The 23363-nt window shown below is 38.9% G+C and overlaps 1 protein-coding gene across 6 annotated transcripts in view; it reads right to left on the minus strand.

Annotated features, from left to right (window-relative positions):
- Positions 1-7893: 7893 nt before the first annotated feature.
- Positions 7894-23363, minus strand: part of CUNH18orf25 (chromosome unknown C18orf25 homolog) — a 95548-nt gene continuing 80078 nt past the window's right edge. For 5 of the 6 annotated variants that reach the window (XM_032245242.1, XM_032245245.1, XM_032245241.1 and 2 more), the window contains 2 exons: positions 20043-20169; positions 7894-11502 (listed from right to left, as the gene is read on the minus strand). In XM_032245242.1, coding sequence (XP_032101133.1) covers positions 11313-11502; positions 20043-20169 — 317 coding nt within the window. In that variant the 3' untranslated portion in view covers positions 7894-11312. Of the gene's footprint in view, positions 11503-16896; positions 16965-20042; positions 20170-23363 lie in introns of all 6 variants that reach the window. The other variant, XM_032245243.1, reaches the window with a different exon arrangement.

Consider the following 23363-nt stretch of genomic DNA (forward strand, 5'->3'; position numbering starts at 1 on the left):
CTACTTGAGGGTGAGGATTGGCCCCAGGGTCTGGCTGAGTGCCTAGCACATAGCAAATACTAAGCACTGGCTCAACCAGTGAAATGTGCATAGTCCAGAGGTAGTAAAACCCCAGCCCTCAGGCTGAACTAGTCCTGCAGACACGGGTTGTGTGGCCCACACAGTTTCTGGCTGAAAGGACAAATAGGATTGATTCAGGTTATAAGACTTTCAAGACTGATGACCCAGCGTTGGCCTCCATTCTCTTTGGTTATCTGTCTAGCCAGCCAGAGATGTACACAGGAAACATCAGACCAAGGACACAAGTGACCACAGCTCCCTGGGTGCACACAATCCCTTACAGGAGTAGCTCAACTGCCACTCCAGGTCTCAGCAGTCTGCACAAAAAATGGCGGCCAGAGGACCAGAACCACCCTAAGCACACTGTTTTTTATCCTAAGCCAGGGAGGCTCAGAGTGTGGAGTGGAGAAGGTGGCACATCAGTGACAGTCCATCCAATTTTTCTGTCTTCCTACACCAACAGGTCTTTTCAAGCTGTACATTCAGTAGACCTGACCACGGCCACACGTGAACATTTACAAATCAGAAAATTCACATCTACATTTCTAAACTCCAGATTTCCATTTTCTCTTGAAAAATCCATAGATACGACAACATTGAGCATTCACTCTCATAACGGTTGCAGCTTCCTCCTTTAGGTTGGCATAAACTCTCTCCAGTTTGCCACACTCCCCATTTGTCTTTTATCAACGAATTATTTCCATTACCAGCCTTGCTTCTATAGTCATCTGAGTCTGCAAATTCCAAACTGCTGTCCTATTATCTTATTTGATCCTTTCCCCCAAATCTAGGGATGGTGGTAGGCCTACAACTGTCCTCCCTTTCAGAGATGAAGAAGGTTAAGGACCAGAGAGTTGGCTAGCCTCATAGGTCACACAGCTTGTTAGCAACGATGACATGATCCAGCCCTAGATCTTGGGACTTGCAATTTCTCACCACGCCATGCCAGTTATCACATACCCAACTGTTGTTTGCTGCTGTCTCTAAAGCACTTCATTTATGTCTCAAGAGGCACATAATGCTTTAACTGTGTTGCTGTGAAACAGTCGGCAGGCCTACAGACAGATTTTAGCATACGCACTCCTTGGCTGAGCAAGCCAAACAAGAACCAGTGCAAGGCTGACAAGATGGATGGTGCGGACTAGGCCTGCACTCATTAACTCTTTACGACAATCCCGTAAGGTGGGAACTATCATCGCCATTTTATGAGTGAAGAAATTGAGGTCCAGAGAGGTTAAGTGAATGCATCCTTTGCTTCTATCGGCTGCTAAAACATGATATACCTTAGTTCCGGCTGGCAAAGAACCCCTACCCCGAGCTGCTTGAGTGCCTTCCTCACCACCCTGGGAGCCCCCTAGGATCCACACAGTCTAGTGGTGCTAGGGTTAATTCCATACCTTCACAGACTGGGGTTTCCAGGAATGTGTGCCAGCCACACCTCCAGTGTTAGTTCTAACTGGTTGGTGCCTGAGAGGATGCTGAACAATTTTTGAACATTTCACCTGAATAAAAGGTTCGCACGCTCAAGATTTCCACTTTTAACGTAATGGCAAACGAATACATTCTGCAAGAGCCAAAAGAGCTAATCAGCAAGAATTTAGCCAAGACTTGAGGAGATGTGGAAGACTATTAAAGGGACCATTAAGTATGTGGTCTTTGGTAACTGGTTCCTTTAACATCGTGATTTCAAGGATTTCAAAGAGAAGTGCCAGCACTGACTAAAGCCAAGGTCCCAAGATGTTTTCTGCCTTCATATCCCTAAGGAATGCCACGAAATTTCAGCAGTTATGACAGTGACTCTCAGGGCTTGCAACCCAGAGAGGGAGTGGGAATCACGGAAGCAGCATCTTCAGAGAAGGAGAGCATGTAGAGTGAGAAAGCATCCCCATCCCCTCAGTGCCCAAAGGATGGAGTTATGGCCTCTCTGGCAGGATGTCAGAGTGATGGCAAAACTTTCTGGGCAAAAGCCAGGGCCAGGCCCAGGAGCTCACAGGGTATGGTCATGTTCTTGCCCAGAGGGGAAAACCACCTGCACCCTTCACCCCACATCCCAAAAGCCTATCTGTGGAACACTCCCTGGAAGTTGATAAGCACTCACATTTCAGCAGGGAATAAAGGTTAGTTTCTTTCTGAATAACCTTCACCCTTGGGTGGCAGGTTTGGACAGCACAGAAACCTCCACAAGCCACATTTCTCTTCACAGGGGCTAGGTCTCGTTCTAAAGGCACATCTCGGGGTCAGGGAAGCCTGCAGACAGGGAAAAGTTGGTCATGCTTGCCTTCAGTAACTGCCATCTTGGACTCTGAGATCCCCTGTAGCTGAGTTGTCCCTTCCCACTATCCTTTCTACCTCCACTATCTCTGTTTCTGAAGTGTGGTACCTATTCACAACATGACATTAACAGCTTAAGGCACTGTACCCTCAATTCCAAAAGTTATGTGTATTTTCATATAACAGCTTTAATGAGATGTAATTCATATTACCATAAACTTCAGCATTTTAAAAGGTACAACTCAGTGCTGGTTAGTACAACAATCCCCTTATCTGCCAGGGATAGATTCCAAGACCCCTAGTGGATGCCTGAAACCATGAATAGTGTACTAAACCCTATAGTGTTTTTTCTTATACATATATACCTATAGTAAAGTTAATTTATAAATTAGGCACAATAAGAGATAAACAAAATAGAGTTATTTTAATATGTAGTAATGTTATATGAATATGATCTCTCTCAAAATCTTATTGTACTATACTCACCCTTCCTGTGATCAATCTTAACAAGATGGCTACTAAGTGTCTAAATGAGCAGACAGTGGCCAGGTGCAGTGGCTCACGCCTGTAATCCCAACACTTTGGAAGGTCGAGGCAGGTGGATCATGAGGTAAGGAGTTCAAGACCACCCTGGCCAAGATGGTGAAAGCCCGTCTCTACTAAAAACACAAAAATCAGCCAGGCATGGTGGCATGTGCCTGTAATCTCAGCTACTCAGGAAGCTGAGGCAGAGAATTGCTTGAATCAGGGAGGGGGATGTTGCAGTGAGCCAAGATCATGCCACTGCACTCCAGCCTGGGCAACAGAGCAAGACTCTGTCTCAAAAAAAAAAAAAAAATCTTGAGTTCTAAATGAGTGGACGGCATATACAGCATGAATGCACTGGACAAAGGGATAATTCATGACCCAGGTGGGACAGAGCATTACGGTGCGAGATTTCATCATGCTATTCAGAACAGTGTGAAACTTATGAACTGTTTATTTCTGAAATTTTCCATTTAATATTTTCAGATTGCAATTGACAGGTAACTGAAACCACAGAAAGCAAAACCATAGATAATGGTGGACTACTGAATGTTCAGAGGCGCAACCATCACCACTCTAATTTTAGAGTATTTTCAAGACCCCACAAAGAATCACCTTACCTATTTCTACCTCCTTCTACTTTACTTCTATAGATTTGTCTATTCTGGGTATTTCCTGTAAATGGAATAATATGTGGTCTTTGGTAACTGGTTCCTTTAACATCGTGATTTCAAGGATTGTCAATGTTGTAGAATGTATTCACATTTCATTCCTATTTACAGCCAAATAACATTCAATTACATGGCCATATCATATTTATTTTATCCACTCATTGGTTGATAGACATTTGGGTTCTTTATCCTTTTGGCGATTATGAGTAATGCTGCTATAAACATTCAGGGTAACTCTTACATTTAACCATTTGAGGAACAGCCAAACTGTTTTCCAAACCGGCTGACCATTTTATATTCCCACCAGCAAATTACAAGCGTTCCGATTTCTCCACTTCCTCACCAATACCTATCCTTTTGATTCTAGTATCCTAGTGGGTATGAAGGGGTATCTCATTGTGGTTTCGACTGGCATCTCTCTGATGGTAATGTTAAGCATCTTTTCACATGCTTATGGACCAACTGCATATTTTCCTTGGAGAAGAGTCTATTCAGATCCTTTGCCAATTTTTAATTGGGTTTTTCATTTCTTTTTTATAGTATTGAGTTGTAAGTTTTTTTAATATATTCTAGATACAAGTCTCTTATCAGAGTTAAGATTCCAAATATTTTCTCCCATTCTGTGGGTTGTCTTTTTACTTTCTTGATGGTGTCCTCTGAGGCACAAAAGCTGTTTTTTAATAAAGCCCAATTTTTCAAATTTGGTTTTTTGTTGTTGCTCATGCATTTGGTGACATAGCTAAGAAGTGTTGAGAGCTTCTAGGAGGAATCAGCTTCAGATCTTATTCATTTCCACCAACATTGGGAGGGTCACAAAAGGGTTTTCATTCTCAGGGAAGATTTTGATTATGAAATATTTGAGATATACAAAAAGGTACAATGAATAACATACATTTGTGTCCTTGCTAACCAACTTATGAAATTTTACCAATAAAGCTGAAGTCCTCTCTGTCCCCTTCATGCCTGCGCTTCCAGAGGCAACTTTATTGCCCTGAATTTGGTGTTTATTATTCTCATGCATGTTTATACTCTTACTACACGTGTATGTATTCTTTTATAAGTATGCAATATTATACTGTCTTTTAAATAGCAGCATGTAATGCATATTCTGCAACTTGCTTTTTCTCTGCCCCAAATGAAGCAGAGAAAATGGGCAGGAAAACCAGAAAACTGAGGTTTTTTCTTAACAGTTAAAAGGTTCTAATTCGAATCATTTTTTTTAAAATCTACTCTCACAAAGTCTACCTATGTAATACACAGTTATTTTTCTGTTATCAGTTTTCCAATCTAAAATTAGAATAATAATCTTTACTGCTAACCCCATGTGAAACTTTAAAAATAAACATTCTTTTAAAACTTTGGAAATAGCCCGTAGAAATTCAGGGTTCTGTGGGTGTTAGTCATCCAATGCCTTCTCCAGGCTTCAGTGAGATGATACAACTATAGTCCTTTGAGCAGATTTTTGGAGTAAGCAGCTCTCTTGAGTTATTGCTTGAAAAGCCTGATGGCTCTGCAGAACAATGAATCATCCCCTAAAATCACGGAGCCTGACCTTTCACTTTCAAAAAAAGAAACCTGAGATATTCTTCATTTTACAGATGCAGAAACCAAATCCTTTAGCAGTCACTTGGCCTTTCTGGGATCTCCTGTTCCCTGGGTCAGGCCTTTTACCCCTCACTCACTCACCCTCTGGTCTAACCCTCTCCTGCTGCAGAATTCAGGATTCATCCTCAAGTAAGATTTGCTTGCTTTGGAATCAGTCACAAAAGTGAGGGCTCAACAGTCCATGACACTTCACCTTTCCACGCTCAGAACGAAGCAATCATGAAAGGTGAACAGATTTGGCTCTGAGATGTCAATTACCAAAACACAAAAGAAACAGCTGGTATCTTCTAAAAGCTTCAGCAAGGCCAATGGGGAAACATTTTTTTAATAAAAAAGAAAAAGCTGGCACCAAATAGCTTCCTTCACTAAAGAGTAAGAAGCTAGACAGATATAATTTACAACCAAGGTGTGTTCCCAACAGCAGGCCAGGGTCTATGAGCAGATTATACCAGCTGCTGCTGCCACACTTCCTTTCCGAGGGCTGACTTCACTGCCAGCACTCAATCCCGTCATTTACCCTACTCTATCAAATGGGTCCTCAAGGCTTAGCAGAAATAAACAGTGAATCCTCATCACACAGAGAGATCCCTGCCTAAAGCCATCTCCCATGTGGAGCAGTACAATAAATTGAACCAACAGATACTTATCAGGTGAATGGGTGCTCTTTCTAAATCTCTGACACTCATGATCGTTACTTGCCTCTTTTTCTCAGCTCACTGTTCCTACCACTATTTACTGTTTCCTTCTTTTGCTCCAGGCAGATTCTCCCAGCCAAAGTACCCCTGTAGCCCAGAATTCTAATTCTATGAATCAGTGCTTTCAATCATGGAATCAAGAAAGAAAATTGTTCCTAACAATGACCTAGGAGGATCACTCTTTCATGGAGAAGTAATATAGATAAAACAAAACCGGAAAGAAATTCCCTTTACTTTGGTTGCAAAAATGGAGCTGAAGAAATACATATATATCTAGTAAAGACTCTTTATCTGTAATTTTTCTGATTAGACTATAATTATAAATAGCTGGTATCTATTCTGAAAAATAAACTAATAAGGGAAGGCCAAATGCGTGCAAAAGAACAGAAATAAGCAGCCCAAATGAGATAAAGTACTAGCTATAGATTATATTACTTACTTGTCCCTAGTTTCTTCTTCAAAATCTGCATCCAAGGGCAAACGGGTTCTAATGTGAGATTCTAGGTAAACAATTTCCTTTTTAGAGTCAAAGAAGAGGTTTTTTTGGGTTTGTTTTGTTTTGTTTTTGAGACAGAGTCTCGCTCTTGTCACCCAGGCTGGAGTGCAGTGGCATGGTCTCAGCTCACTGCAACCTCTGCCTCCCAGGTTCAAGCGATTCTCCTTTCTCCTGCCTCAGCCTCCTGAGTAGCTAGGATTACAGGTGCCCGCCACCACACCCAGCTAATTTTTGTATTTTCAGTAGAGACGGGGTTTCACCATGTTGGCCAGGCTGGTCTCGAACTCCTGACCTCAGGTGATCTGCCGGCCTCGGCCTCCCAGAGTGCTGGGATTACAGGCGTGAGTCACTGTGACCAGCCAAAGAAGAGTTTCTTATAGGTACTAAGATGTCTAGGTCTCAGATATACAGGGTGATAGGAAAGAACCATTTCAAAAATCTAAAGACATTTCCTACTTGTTAATAGTGTATTTCCTAATTGTTAACAGATCATTTTCCAGTACAAGCAGAACTAAAAATTCTTGAGGAAAACTAAGAGATTCAGAAGTTGAATGTTTTAATAAAAAGAGGTTTCGCTCTCCCTGGTTCCTCATTCCCCTTTATGTGAAGATTTACAAACACGATAAGGTGTTAATATGGTAGTTCCTATCATTTTAATAATCAAATTAAAAATCTGAAAATAGAACCAAATTATGGGAAAAATTATTTAGGCTATTTTTCAAACGCCCTCTACTTACTTCAGTGTTTAACCATATGCAAAGTGCATGCCGTTGCAGCATCTTACCCTGCCTTGCTGGTTGGTCTCTGCAAAGTAATAACCAGCAGTGAAGTTTTGTTGTCAGGAGTAAAGCTGCCCAGAACAATAAGTCTTTGGCCGTCTTTGACATATCAGGTAGGGGTTACAGGAAAGCTAATGCAAAGGTGTTTTTATCAAGATCCAACAATTATCCAAGGTTTGCAAAACTTCTTGGGAGTAGGATACAGCTCTTGCTTGGAAAACTCGGGCATCTTATAAAGATAAGACTTTTTAACAAAATAGAATCCACTTTCACATTCAAAAGGTAACTTGGAAACTGCTCCAGGTACCACCCACTTAACTGAAGCAGATAGAAAAAAAAAACCTCAGAAGATATAATTGTTTAAATACACTCTATTTTATTTTGTCTTAAAATAGTTTAACCTTTATGCTACAGACTTATTTCAAAAAACAGAAAATCTTATCTTGCACCAAAAAATATATATATAACACTCTGTTTTATTATTTTTTTTCTCCAAAGACCATTAAATACTAAAGGGAAACAAAAACTAAATAATGAATGTAAAGAACCAAATTTTGTTTTAAAAACTAGAGTTGCACATTTGAAAACATTAATTCTACGCAATGATTTGTCGTCACTGCATCAAGTCCACGCTCACACTCCAGCAACAGCAGATCCATTAACTGCCAAGTGCATTGGTTCCTAGCCATACAATGGCTAACATTTCATTTTCACGGTAAGAGGAGCAAAAGGCTTTCAATGGCCTTTGTACTCAAAAAAAAAAAAAAAAAAACAAACAAAAAAAAAAAACAAAAAAAAAAAGAAAACAACAACAACAAAAATATTTCCTAGTTATCCAGTGATTTTTTTTTTAAGATCACTACCTTTTAAACTTTGTTAAGAGAATAAGAAGTAAGTAGTGTTTTAAATAAAATGAAAAAAATACAACAGCATCAGACTAAAATACGTGATTATTTTAAACAAACAGTGCACAATCTGAGGAAGTTTGGTTAGGGCACAATCATTTTTATATATACATGGAAGTCATATCATACACATATTGGAGAACAGGGATTAGGGGTGCTTTGCCTTAAAAAAAAAAAAAGTTTAAAACTAAAAGACAAAATAGTGTCCCCAGCTTTTTAAAAAACCTTTGTGACAGTATAAAAAGCAGGTAACAAATTTATTTTTAAGTTAGTTATGGTGCTAACCTCCTAAAAGTAATGATGAACAAATGACTAAATTAGTAAACCAAACGATTCATATTCATAATTGATAACAATAAATGCAGTTTATGGGATGTTTGATTGCAAAGAATAAACTGAATGAAATAAATCGAATAAAAAAGAATGCATTATTCATTCAGTCTGGCCCCTGCCATCAAAATGAAAAGACAATTACTGGAGAGCAGCAGTTACAGGTTACATGGCAGTCATGATAATGCAACAGCTAGGTCACTGCTCTGTTTTTTACAAATGGGAGGGGATGGAAACTTAACCAAGTCAGTGGCATAAACCAATCTGAGACTCATGTGTACCACTTTAGCTGAGAGATTACTCTGAAGACAATGTCCTGTGAAGCATAAAGAACTACTTACGCTACCAAATGTAAAACTTTGGTTAAGAAAAATCCCTTTAAAAGAAACTTCAAATGTCACAGGAGTTGCATACCACGGAATTGTATCATTAATACCTGGCCTGAAACCACTCTCTCCACTCTTCTGGAAGTAGCAGTGAAAGGAGAGCTGAAACACAGTCTCTCTATAGTTATTAAGTGAAATGTCCCAAACTAGCAGGGGAGAGTTGTCTATCTCTACCATCCCTTCCCCTCCTCCCCCTTTTGCATGTTAATATCCAAATCTCCATTCTGGTCCATTAAGTCAGGTAGTTGGGAGCTGGATTAGGAACAAGTGAGGGATAAGTGCAAGCTGATATAAAGGCGAAGGGTCAAAGAAGAGACTGGTTACAGCTCTACTCTGTTCCTAATCCACAGTGCACACAGCATGCCAACTCTTTAAAGGGTGACTATTAGGGACTATGAAAATACTATGTCATGGGAAATCACCTGCTGTGTGGAATTGGGACAAAAATATGTGGTTAACCTAAGAACAGGTCATGCAAAAACATTCATTAAAATGGGGCTCTGCCCTGATAGTGGGGGAAAAAATAAGCTGCAAAAACTTCAAGTCACATAATCCACTCTATTCTCTTCTCAATGATTTTCCTGGAAAACACAAACCAGAAATTGTACATTTCTGCTCTATCTAGTATTTTAATTCAAGTCAAAAACTATGTGTAACAGTAAAATTCAATAAATTAATCCTAAAGTAAAATGTGAAGGTCCAAGGATACACCAGTAGTGAATTTTCAGAAGGTCCTATTTTGCCCTGGCCTCTGGGTCTTTGGTTTTTGTCTAGAATTGTTGCCATGTGAGGGACTGATATATGAGTTGCTAAAACTGGAAGTTCATGATCTTAAAAGCCTGATCTAATAAAAGCAGAAAATAAAAATAAAAAATAAAAATCTGATGAAGGACAGAGGCCAGATCAAATGAGATGCTATCAGAGAAGATCAAAGAACGTATGCACAAATACATTCCTGTGGAAGAAGGAGTCTACAGGAAAACTAATGCAACAAGAAGCGTAAAGGAATAAACTTGTCTTTACCAAAAAAAAGAAGAAGAAAAGGCCGGGCAGGTGGAGGCAGGCAGACGCTGACGCATGCGTATGTAGGGTATGTGTCATTTACCTCAGCAGCTCCCAGAGCACCCACCCCTCACAGTGCCTTATGCCAAACAGGCACTTAGTAAATGTGTTTGCTGAATGAAAACTGAAAATGGTAGTTCTCACACTCTTATGATAAGAAGAGCCACCAGGGGATCTGGAGAGAGAGGCAAAGGGCCATAGCAACGTTAACAATGGAAACAAACAAAAACCGTGAAAAGCAAAAGGTAAAGTCTTCTAATCCAATACTACTTCACTCCCCCTGTGCACAATACATAGTGTTCTAACTCTAGGTATTGCTTTTAAAATAATTAACTAGTAACTACAACATATCATAAGAAAAAAGGTAGTAACTAATGCCACAAAACTCCAATGCTGGCATTTCCTGAATTCCCTGAAGCTCCTACTATCCTTTGCTAATCCTTTTAGATACTGTAAAACTTACCAATGGCATTAACGTGCTTTGCATCTGATTTCTTATGGTACATTCTGATTCTTCTTATGGTATATTTTTAGAAGGTAGAGGAGAAAAATACCCAAATACAGCATCAGGTCCACTTCATCTCAGATGTTAAACAGCTGTTGCTATCTACTCTTTACATAGAGACCAGCTACGAAAGACAGCACTTTCTTCTCAGATTTGCAAGTGCCTGTAGCCTCAGAAGCCACATAACTTTTCATATTCTTCCCAACAGGTTTCTATGTTCACCCATTATTTGACTAAACCAGAAAAAAATAGCTGAGGGAGAGAGATTTTTCCCACTGATCTCTTAATACCTTCAGATGCCCAGAAAACCTGATGGTGGGAATCTATCTGAAATGCCTCTTAATTATTGCAACAAGGAGACCAACTAAGTCACCTCAGTAGTATTTATAAACACAAAGGGACATGTCAATTATCTTTGCTGTGGGAAGTCAACAGGAGCAAACTCAGGAAACAAGGCAGAAGACTTAAAATAAAAGAAAAAAATAATTTTAATACTTCTGTCTTCTATTTTTAAGGACAGGTTTTTAAATGCACATGCCCTACTATAGGTGCCAATAAGGACCTGACTGATATGTGTGCGAATGCCCTAAGATGGGAGTGCCAATGGGGTGGGCAGATAGTGGTCAAGTCTAGATATTAATTTCATTATACAGAAAAATAAATACAAGATTCAAAAACTGAAACCCATTGTGCCTGGCAATTAAAATATTATTCTAAAAGGAAGGCAGAGTTTCCTAAGATTAAAAGTCACCAAGTAAAATAAGGTTGTCTAATAAAATTCATCATTCTCATATTCCTACTGAGGGAAAGAAAAAATTATTTTCTCTGTGATAAGTTATTTTCCTAAGTGACTTCTTTTAATTAAAAAAAGGTGGAGAGGAGGGAATTTTCCATGAGTTTGAATCCTACAAAAATGCCACAAACAGCTTCTGAAGCTGAAGCTATGACAATGAACTTCCATGTCACAAAAGAGGATGAGGAAGTGGAAGGGAACAGTGCAGAGGAAACACAGTGACATTGTATTACAGTAGGTATTTACGCCTGCTATCCTCATCCAAGGTAAGGTCAACAACTTCTGCCGGTGAAGCCCAAGTCTGCTGGGGAGTCACAGCAGTCCATGACTGTGTTTGCCTGGTGCTAACATACTGTGTGCCCGAGCCATGCTTCCATGAAGAAACACTCTGAATCACACCACCTCGAGGATGAACACACCTGCAATCGAGATGAAGAACAAAAGCATGGTTAATTCCACCATAGGAAAAACAGAAGACAATATGACTTCAGTTGTACTGATCAACATTTTTACTAACATAAGCCTAGTATGCAAGTCCATGAAACCCACAATCAATATCCTTCCCTCCATGTCTGTCTCCCTCTCTCCCCGCCCCATCCCACTCTGTCCCTCTCTCAGTTTAGCCTTAAAAAGGCGAAGGGTCTTATCTCAGCCAGAAACTCCTGAGTTGTATCTAGATTAGTCACTGACCATGGGTAAAAGGATGTTTCTCTGGACTCTTTTACACCTCTGGGATCTTCATGACAGGGCAATACATAAATCCAGAACAAAGTTAAGATGTCCAAACAGTCTTAGTCTGAACAAACCAAACCATAAGAAAAATAGTTTAAACCTGTTCTTAAAATAAATTTTATAATTGGTAATATTGCCTTCAAAGACAGTGACAGGAATATTCTTTTGCAGATTAGATTTCTAAGTCCGTAAGTAACAGATTGTAAATAAGGAATCATTTCCGTTGTCCTGAGGGTCACAACAGAAACACTTGGTTCATTCAACAGAATTGCTTATAATTTGGTTCAGTGAAAGTAATAAAGCTGAATCCTCAGTTTAGATCCACTAAAAGTGTTCTGTCAGAGGGACAGAACTGCCTTGTTAGCAAGTCACACCAAGAGTTCACTGAAATAAAATTGTTTCAGAAACACTGACAGTTGACATTCCACATTCCAGTCAAATGATAGAATTGTGAACCTCCAGGACAAAGCGCTAAGTTCTGGCTCAAATGAGAGGAAGGCAGGCAACTCAAGTGACCAAAGCTATTCCTCTCATCTAAATTTCCTGACCAGCCCTGAGGTAGCTTATGTCAGCAGTAACAAGTGACATGAGTCTAGTCACTAAAATACCACAGTGACTCCTGAGCAGCTGTTTGACAATCTGTATGCACCAAATAATGCTGGGTAACTTGATAATTTCAGCTTTGGTTTAATGCTACCTACACCACCAGGTTCAAAAGAACATTAGGGTAACAATGGACAAGATTCAGTTGCAAAACTGCCCCAAGGATGCTTAAACTCCTGGAAACATGCCCTACCTAAGAGAGGTTCCTAAGAACAGATCTCTCAGGGCCAGAGGGCAGAATGCAAATTTGTTACAGTACCAGAAGCCTGTATATCTGTCCAGAGATGAGCTAAGTAGCTACTAAGCCAGAGGCTATACTAACTTTTCAAAATTAGCTAGTGAAATAAATAGGGACGTTAAAATAAGGGACATAAAGCCCAATGTCTAATTCATATCTGTTCAACTCATTAAATAAATTCATATTAAGTGACCATATAATCAGGAAAAATGTCAGCTAAGGAGTCCATTCAACATTCACAGAAACAGTTTTGATGTCTGAAGGCCAAAGGAACACTACGTTTAACTAAGCGGTTTCACATATATTATCTTGTTGGACAATTACAACAGACCTATGAGGTAGGCATGGAATTTACTATCCTCGCTCTACAAAGAGGGAAACTGAGGCTTAAAAAGGTTACATGATTTGCTCAGAGTCACAGTGCTTGAAAATGATAGGCCAAGGAAGACAGGTCTGATTTGGATCCAATGCTTTCCATATCATGTTGCTGCTTTACAGATGTTATACATTAAACTTGGTGCAGCAAAACACAGCGAGAATCATCAGAGTACAAAGATAGGCCCAAACTAACAATTTACAAGTACAAAGTTATTTGACAATTCAAAAGCTCACCTTCACCAACACTAATTGAATCAAGCTGGCTAGAAACCTGGTAAGAATTCAGGCTTACCAAGCAAAGACAGTCAAAGTAATCTTTGGCAGAATTTCTAAAAATATCTCCGAAGTAAAACAGATATATAGTTCCAATTGTTTATCTGTATTGCTCACTAAGTAATCATACAATGTAACATCAGGCAGTGGCTTTAAAAGGAATCTGATCTAATCTGTTTATTTTACGGAAGAAAAAACCTAGGCCAAAAGAAAACCACCTAGGATCTTAAGTATAGAACTGGAACAAAAGCAGATGTCCATTCAAGGGTTTATTTTCCACTGAATAACAATGCCTTCTTCAGACTATACCTGAAGTTACTACAGCATGTTTGACTGAAACGAGCACTGCCTGGTTCCCAGGGCCATTCGATAAGCAGCAAAGAAGATTCTAGAAAGTATCTGCATAGAAAAAGAACTAGGAGAGTGAAAGTTTTCAGACCATATTTCCTATTGAGGAATGGCTGACGGAGACAAACTAGGAGACAGGGCACCTCAACTATCTAAAAATAGATCACTTGCGCAGTTATGTTACAAATGGTTCCAGTCACCAAAAACCAGCTTAGGCTACTTTAAACAATAAAGAGAATTTATTAGAAGGACACTGGGGCACCTCAAATAATTTAAGATGAACCTAAGCCCCAACCCTATTTCTCCTACTTCAAAATTTTAGATTATGTGGAGAATGTGATGATACTATCTTTGCTCAAAAACTTTCCTAAGTCTAATTATTAATAGTTGTAAACAGAATTCCCAAAGAAGGGAGAATTGCTGTGAGCTGGAAGCCACCATGAAAGGTACTATATTTTCATGCTCCAGGCAAAACTACTGAGAGCATGCTAAGAACCATGAATCAGTTTCTAGAAGGCAAGTTTTGGACAATCACTGCTGTAGAACAAAGCCACTAGGAAATAGAATGAATTGCCTTCTAAGCACTCAAGTAATTGCTGAGGCATCTGTCAGGAAAGTTAAGGAAGATTTAAGATGACCTCCAAGGTCAACAGTGACTTTAAGATTTGTTCAAAAGCAAGCAAAACTATCATTAAAAATCAGAACAGACTGGCACAGTGGGTCACACCTGTAATCCCAGCACTTTGGGAAGGTGAGGCGGGAAAATTGCTTGAGCTTTCAAGTTCAAGACCAGACTGTGCAACGTGCTGAGACCCCATTTCTACCCAAAAAAAAGTTTGCTGGGTGTGGTCCAAAAAAAAAAAAAAAATTTGCTGGGTGTGGTGGTGGGCACCCGCAGTCCCAGCTACTCAGAAGGCTGAGGTGGGATGATGGCTTGACCCTCGGCAATCGAGGCTGCAGTGAACTGAAGTCATGCCACTGCACTCCGGCCTGGGTGACTGAGCCTTATCTCTTTAAAAAAAGAAAAAGAAAAAGTCAAGCTAGTAGTTACAGGGGAAAAAAGAAAGGGGAGGTTGTAACTAAAAAGTAGTGCAGAGTGACTTCTGTGTTTTGATCTGAGTGCTTGTCACTTTGGTATAAAAAGTTTGCAAAAATTAAAGATATATTATTAGTTATCTGTATGTGTTATTAGCCGATAAAATATTCACAAAAATCTTTTATTTTAATGATCTCAAACACATTGAATAAAATGGGAGTTAGGAGATAGATGAGAACAGAACAAGGCTTTTAATTTTTTTTTTTTCTGAGACAGGGTCTCACTCTGTCACCTAAGCTGGAGTACAGTGGCACAATCTCAGCTCACTGCAGTTCCACCTCCCAGGTTCAAGCAATTCTCCCACCTCAGCCTCCCGAGTAGCTGGGACTACAGTTGCACACCACTACGCCCAGCTAATTCTGGTATGTTTTAGTAGAGACAGGTCTTCACCATATTGAACTGTCTGGTCTCAAACTCCTGACCTCATGATCTGCCATGTCAGCTCCCCAAAGTGCTGAGAATTACAGGCATGAGCCACAGTACCTGGCCACACTTTTTTTAAAAACTACAGAAGGGGGGAAAAACAGTCAATCTAGTAAACAGAAGAGTACTAGAGAAATATTTCAACCATTTTATAAGATGACATACATTACACAGAAGCTTATGCCAGATAAGGAAAAAATTTCAGGAGGAAGTGGGAGCACAACGGTTGTCAAGCCTCTGGAGTAGTCCTATACTGGATGTAAGAGGCTCAATAGTTTGTGAGACAACATAAGAGTTTCATGTAGTATCACATATGCTTTTTCTGTATCATGAAAGATACGAGGTAGGAGCATACTTAGCTGTTTTTCAATTGGTCCAATCAATTGTATTACTAATATGTATTAGTGCAGATACAGGTTTTGTTCTCACAAAGTGTTTAATCTGCATACAATTGGTGACAGGTATGAAACACAACCCAGTGCCTTATTTTGCATTTTATAACCAAGAAAATGTTTGGGTCTCACTTCTCAAAATGTTAGGAAAAAATACATTATAAACAATAAGGTTTGACAGAATAATTTCCTGTTCTTCATACTCTGGTATCAGTGGAAAGACTGTACAGTGGAAACAAAGCACACACATACAGCAGGCTCTCATGGTCAACTTTTGATATAGTTAGCTTACTATTCTAAGAAAACAACATTAAAAATTAATCATTTTTACTCTCATTTACAGACAGCCTGAAGGTGACCTCTTCGATAACATTTCTACTTTTTCCTAACTGTAGAGGAGATGAATCCTTGTGACTGTAGGAAAACACTCATCTGTCACCCTAGTTTTTTGGAGTTAATGTTAGCAACTGGTTCTATGAAGCAATGAATATCAAAAACAGCTTCCTACACCAATTATCTTGCCGAGGAATAAACCAATATTAACACCAATGATCACAGGATTAACAGACTAGAGGGCCTCAGAACAGGTACCAAAAGGAACTGTTCCAACATAGTTCCATAATAAACAGATCTGTGCTATATGCATTCACCTTCCTAGAGCAATTACCAATGAGGTCGGTAAAAGAAAAAAGATAACAGGACCAAGGACAAAACAATTATTGGCCTGAGGCTTGTAAATTAAAAGTTTTGGCAAAATCAAGTGGACACAGAAGAACTAGAGATGCTGGGAAAGTCTCCATCTCACTAGCAAAGAGCACTTGTGAAACTGGACTGTCCAAAAATTAACATCTGGAAATAACATTTAGGTAACATCAGGAGTTCAACACAGCAATACAAGGCAATCAGGAAAGATGCATTCAACCATTAGTTCAGAAAGCATGCTTTCTAGTAGTCTAGGACTAGAAGACACACAAAAGTGAAATGAATATGTCAAAATCTAAAATGAAAGAATAGGGGAAGATAGTAGCATGCAAGAAAATAAAAATAACTATCAAAAAAGGAGGGGGAAGGCATATCACAACTACAATTACTGAATGCAAAGGCCAAACAAAATGCTTCCAATACGGAAAAATGGCACCCAACACAAGTTAGGGCAGCCACAGTTCCAGAGAACAACTCAAGGACCAAATCTGAATTCTTAAAAACTCTCAAAAAGCCAATAACAATGTAGAATATAAAAGAAAAAATAAGAACAGGACAACTAAATCCAAACAAAACATCTACTGTATACATGCAAATCAAATGAGAACATAAAGATGTGGATCAAAACCTAAAACCTTTTTCCAAGCGATAACCCTGCCAGAAGCACATCAATACTTCATAACTGCAACCCTAGACCTGTAAAAGAAATAAATTCCAGATGAGATACAGGCAGCCAAGGGGCAACTCTGAAGCAACCAACAAGAAAGCCTCTTCTCCTACTTGATTCTCAGCCCATAATCTCAATGTTTGAAAGATTATCAGGCTACTGATGAAGAAATACCTGGGGGGAAAGAAATGTCAGAAAGACTCAGTCCTAGACCCAAGATCAATATAAAAGATACCCTCACAAAATAATAAAAGAGTCTGTTAAAAATATTCCAGAAGAATCTCTAAACTCTACATTCCATTACATGGACAACAGGTTTTAAAATGGATGTCACCTACAAAATATGACTTCCCCAGTATTCAAACCAATGAGTAAGAATAAAACACAGATTTACGCATCAGAGCCTGTAAGAAAAAGTCCTTGAAAATAATGTAATGGTTTTTTTGTTTGTTTTTTTTTTGTTGTTGTTTTTAAGACGGAGTTTGACTCTTATTGCCCAGGCTGGAGTGCAATGGCATCATCTTGGCTCACCACAACCTCCACCTCCCGGGTTCTAGTGATTCTCCTCCTGCCTCACCCTCCGGAGTAGCTGGAATTACAGGCATGCACCACAACATCTGGCTAATTTTTATATTTTTTAGGAGAGATGGGGTTTCTCCATGCTGGTCAGGCTGGTCTCGAACTCCCGACCTCAGGTGATCCACCTGCCTCATCCTCCCAAAGTGCTGGGATTACAGGCATGAGCCACCATGCCCAGCCTTAATGTTATTTAAAATGTAGACAAAGTCACTTTGTTCAAGTGTAGAATAGAGCTTGTATGTGTTAGGGGTGCAGAGAATTGAGAATTTAAATTTCCAGGTTTTAATAGAAATATAATGTAATTGTACCTCCAGATACAAAAATATTGGGTTTTTTTTGTTTGTTTGTTTTTAAAGAAGAAATGCTGAACAAAGAAGCTAAAACTAAGTGTGGTTCATTCTGTAACACTTCTAGGCATAAGGAAACAATGAAAGGGAGATGAGTTAGAAATTAATAGCGAACTAGACCAAGTGATATGTCTTAGCACAGAGTAAGAGACTAGATAAACTATACAGGTTACTACTTTAAGTAGGAACACATAAGTACAATTAATTAAAATTTGAAATGTAACTCAAGAGGAAGCTAATAAATGAATAATGTGTCCCTGACACATTTGAAGATAATTCACCCATATCCACCTGTCAATCGGCAGGGCATCATAGTAAGAAACCTAAAATTTAAAAATACAATATTCTGGAAAGATATGGCGCTTAAAAGGATAATTTATATTGTAAGGAACAATGGTGAAATAAACCAATGGCAAAAATATGCTGATGTAAAGGAGGAAATCAGTTCTAGCTTTCTTATCTGGTGGGTAAGTCAGCCTAAACAGAAAAGTGGAAAAATAAAAGTGAATTTAATAGGAAAAAATTTGTAATTAAGGCAGAAAAAAAAAAGAGTAAAGGAAAGACTGAATAAAAATTATTTCCCACCAGAGTAGGGATGATAATCATTTAAAAAAAAAAAAGAAGAAGAAGAAGAAGAAAAAGAAAAAGAAAAAATGAAGCGGCCTTACAGGCATACTTCAGGCATAAATATAGAATAGAGGATGAAGTGCTCAGACAAGACTAGTTCTGAAAAAGCCAGAATTGGCCACTGTTGAGGAGGTGGCATGCTAAACTACACGTTAACTCTACCTCCTTAAAGTTCCAACTCTTTAACTGAAAAATGCTCTCAAAGTATGCTCAGATCTCACTAGAAAAAAGTACCCTTAACCTACATGTACCTGTATTTCATTTCCACTCTATACTGCTGAGTTCATCTATTATATAAACAGAAGCAATGCTGGCAAATGTGTTTTATTACCTGGGTAACCAGAGTAAAATCAGATCAAAGAGCCAAGTAATGAACACACTATGTTATATACCTATGTATCCGAAAATCACTTCACTCTTGTGGCATGGGAGAAAAGTTGTTCGCATTATACAAAATGCACAAGTTCTAAAGTCTAAATTTGGGGGAGGGGGGGTACATGTGCAGCAGGAGAGGTGGTGGAAGGATGTTCCAGAATGTTTTAGAAGAATATCGCTGAAAGGGCTGGAACCAATTATTATGAACACACCTTAATGCAAGAGTCAGCAAATTTTTTCTGCAAAGGTATTTACTTTTTAGACAGTACATACCTTAGGCTTTAGGGAGGACATACAACCTCTGTTGAAATGATTCAACTTTAATAAACAGACATAGATGATTATATACAAAATGAACAAGCACAGTTGTTAAAATACAACTTTACATAGACTAAAATTTGAATTCCTTTAATTTTCACATGTCACAAAGTATCATTCTTCATTTGATTTTTTTTTTTCTGCCAGCCATCTAAAATGGTAAAAATCATTCTTAGCTCACAGCCCAGACAAAAACAGGAAGCAGGCCAGATTTGGCCTATGGGCTATAGTTTGCTGATCCCTACCTTAAGGAATGCCAAACCTCATAAAATTATTTTCATAATGCTACACACCAACTTGATGTCTCACCGGGTTTTTTTTAATCCTAAGAAATGAGACTCCCTTAGTTATATGAACATTACTAGAAATATACTCTGTAAAAACAGACCAAAATAACTTGCAAATTTGCTTTTAACGAAAGACAAGGAGAGATGCTCTAGGAAACCAGTCAAAGAGACATGATGTCAGATGCATGTTTCCCAACTGTTTGCTCCCAGGATACTTCAAAGTAAAGTGAAAGGCAAGAAAGTATGAACATGAGAGAAAAAGTACAGTGATACTTCTGCCTTAAGTGAAAAGTCTGTCAAGCTAACTCAACATTTGCTTAAAAGAGAAAAACATCAGCTCTAGTTCACAGACATGTATGGTTGAAATGTTCTTGATATAAGACAATATACAACACACTCTGAGGCTCGTATCATGTCTAAACAAAAAGTATTTCTTAAGCCAAAGGAAACTGAGAGGCAGCTCTCACCATTCATTCATGCCAGCTATGCCATAAAGTCTACGATTTTAACTTGTTTTCTGGTTAAAATATAATTCATAACTTAAAATATCAGACTACTCCAATGAGCATCCTACCTTGCATGTTCCTGAACTCCCACAATCTCTACTTCACTATCTGAAGAGGCAATATTAATTTCTTCATTAAGTGGTGCATTGCCAGCAGAGGTTTTGTCACTTGCTAGGAATCCTGGATCCAAATGACCTGAGAGAGAAGGGGAGGGAAAAAAAACAAGCACTGTAGTTTTATTTCTCACGAACAGCAGAAACAACTCACTGAGAGATTTGTCATCTAGGTTTGGTCACCGAAACAGAATCACCCTGTGAGAGCTTGCCACAGCAAAACTGTTACCCATGTCAAATAAGCTGGGGCAGTGTTCTTTGTTCAAATATTGGTTTTAAAAAAAATAAACGAAATACATGCTCCTGGTGTATATTCAAACAACATGGTAGTACATAAAATATGAACTCAAAATCTCTCACTCTCTACTCCTTAGGAGAAAAAAATGTACATACTTTGGTATACTTGTATCTGTCCGCCTAAACCATACTACTACTCTATATAATTTTATACTGTAATGCTTTTTGCATTCAACTCGAGTCAGCTTTTAAATGACCTATATAACCACCTAGAGGGCAGTGGGGCTCTCTACTGCTTATCATTTTAATAGAACCAAACTCTAAAATGGAAAAGCCCAAAGGCACATATAGAATAATAATAGAAGTCATCATTAATATCATATTTATACTGAAATACTTTGTGAAAGATTTAGCATATGTTTTCTCTAAAGAAAAGTAGATTTGACAAAATCTGACCAAAACTACATCTAAAAAGGAAGGCTGGAGGTAAATCACAAGTTGGCTCTGAGCAACTGAAATGTAACTTGTACACTGCTGAGAATTCTCCTTAGAAACAAACCACACATTCTGGAAAAACATAACAATTTGTGGTACTGGGGCATATAAGGATTTCTTTACAAGGATCCTCACAAAGCATGTATTATATGATGCAATAAAACACATTCTCCAACATCACAGAAAACATGAGCTTCAGAGTATTCTCAATAATGGCTAACGGCATGGCACTGAAGTACATAGCTCTAAAAACAATTCTAACGAGTTAAAATAATTTGGCCTATGTAGCAGCTCTTGAATTTTCTGATTTAAAAGCATGAATTTTAGAATATCTAGGAGTTAACACAGAATAAACAGAGTTGCAATGAGTATAAATTCTCAATTTCTCTCTACAGGGTATTTTTATTTAAATATATTATCATCTGATACAAAATTATTTCCCATAATTTAAAAAAAATCTATGTGACACCTAATGTAAACTAAACCAATATAAAGAAAACAAACTTTTGGCTCATGTCTGTAATCTCAGCACTTTGGGAGGCTGAGGCAGGTGGATCAAGAGGTCAAGAGATCGAGACCATCCTGGCCAACATGCAAAAACATTACAAACATACAAAAAAATTAGCTGGGCATGGTGGCACATGCCTGTAGTCCCACCTACTCAGGAGGCTGAAGGTGGAAAATCACCTGAACCTGGAAGGCAGAGGCTGCAGTGAACCTAGATCACGCCACTGTACTTCAGCCTGGCCACAGAGCAAGACTCTGTCTCAAAATAATAATAATAATTTTAAAAAGCCTGGGCACGGTGGCTCACGCCTGTAATCCCGGCCACTTTGGGAGGTCGAGGTGCACGGATCACAAGGTCAGGAGTTCAAGATCAGTCTGGCCAACATAGTGAAACCTTGTCTCTACTAAAAATACAAAAATTAGCCAAGCATGGTGGTATATGCCTGTAGTCCAAGCTACTCAGGAGGCCAAGGCAGGAGAATCACTTGAACCAGGAGGTGGAGGCTGCAGTGAGATGAGATCACGCCACTGCACTCCAGCTTGGGCAACAGAGTGAGACTTTGTCTCAAAAAAACATGAAAAGAAAAGAAAATTTTACATACAACTCTCTTCTCCTTTTATTCCACCCAAGGTCATTGAGAAATCTTGTATTTTCTTTTTTTTTTTTTTTTTTGAGATGGAGAGATGGAGTCTTGCTCTGTTGCTCAGGCTGGAATGCAATGGTACGATCTTGGCTCACTATAGCCTCCGCCTCCAGGATTCAAGCAATTCTCCTGCCTCAGCCTCCCAAATAGCTGGGATTACAGGTGCTCGCCACCATGGCCGGCTAATTTTTTGGACTTTTAGTAGAGATGAGGTTTCACCATGTTAGCCAGACTGGTCTCGAATTCCTGGCCTCTGGTGATCTGCCTGGCTCAGTGTTCCAAAGTGCTGGGATTACAGGTGTGAGCCACTGCACCTGGCCAAATCTTGTACTTTCATACTCTTGTCACCCTTGAGTATAAACCTTTTGGAAAGCTACAGACAGTCTCAAAGCAAGGCTTACAATTTTTATACCTTCTGAACCTATAAACCCATCCCTGATAATTTACTCTTTAGCCTTTAAATAAGCAAAATGTCATGATTTCCTAAGATATTCACTACAGTGCTATATAACAACTTTGGGAAATGTAACACTATAAAAATAGTAGATTCTGGGTAAAGCTGTGAAAAATAACCAAGTTTGAATATGACTGCAGGTCTTTTTCCTAATTCTTTAATATTATTTTTACCTTTTATTCTTCAACTGAAAATGATGCATATATGTGAAACATTTTTAACACTTAGAATGGCTCCTACCTAAACCAGTGATTGAGATCACAGTCTGCATCAGTCTGCATGGGTTTGTAATCCAGATTATGTGGCACTGGAGGTGGGCACATATGTGGACCCTATAAGCACACAAAAGGTGACATTCACCAGATAAAACCCTGTTTTGTTAAATCTAAGAAGGTTGCTTAAATAGAATTGGTTAAGTCTTGCTTTGGTAAACCTAGATTCTTGCTCGGATCCCCAATACCTTGCTTGTGGCCAAGTCTTCATCCAATTTCTACTTCAACGTTTTAGTAATGGCTATCCTCATGCAACTGTTCTAACTGTACTGCTAGGGAAGTATACAAATCACAGACTCTCTTCTTTACAGCCTTCAACTTTTCCATATTCAATAATTCAAGCAGTCTTTACCATTTAATTGTTTGTACCTACAATAAATACTTGTGACATGCTATGCACTGCGCTAAGTGCTAGAAATACTACCGGGAACAAGGCAGGCATAGCCTCTCCCCTCAAAACGAACCTGCAATATATACAGAGATAATAAAAAGCAGTCTATTGCACCATGGCTTGAAAATTGCTCTGATAGGGAACATTCACTAGACTTGAGGGTGATCACGGAAGCTGAGTTCTCAAGGAAGAGCAGGCACAGGTAAGGGGAAGTAGCATGAGGAACATTTTGTTATCCTTTAAGGTATAAAAGTTTGGTGAGTTTGGGGGTGATAA

This window comes from Sapajus apella, unplaced genomic scaffold (assembly GCF_009761245.1).
Source record: "Sapajus apella isolate SASKATOON/1434 unplaced genomic scaffold, GSC_monkey_1.0 scaffold57, whole genome shotgun sequence".
In the NCBI taxonomy this organism is placed as follows: Eukaryota; Metazoa; Chordata; class Mammalia; order Primates; family Cebidae; genus Sapajus; species Sapajus apella.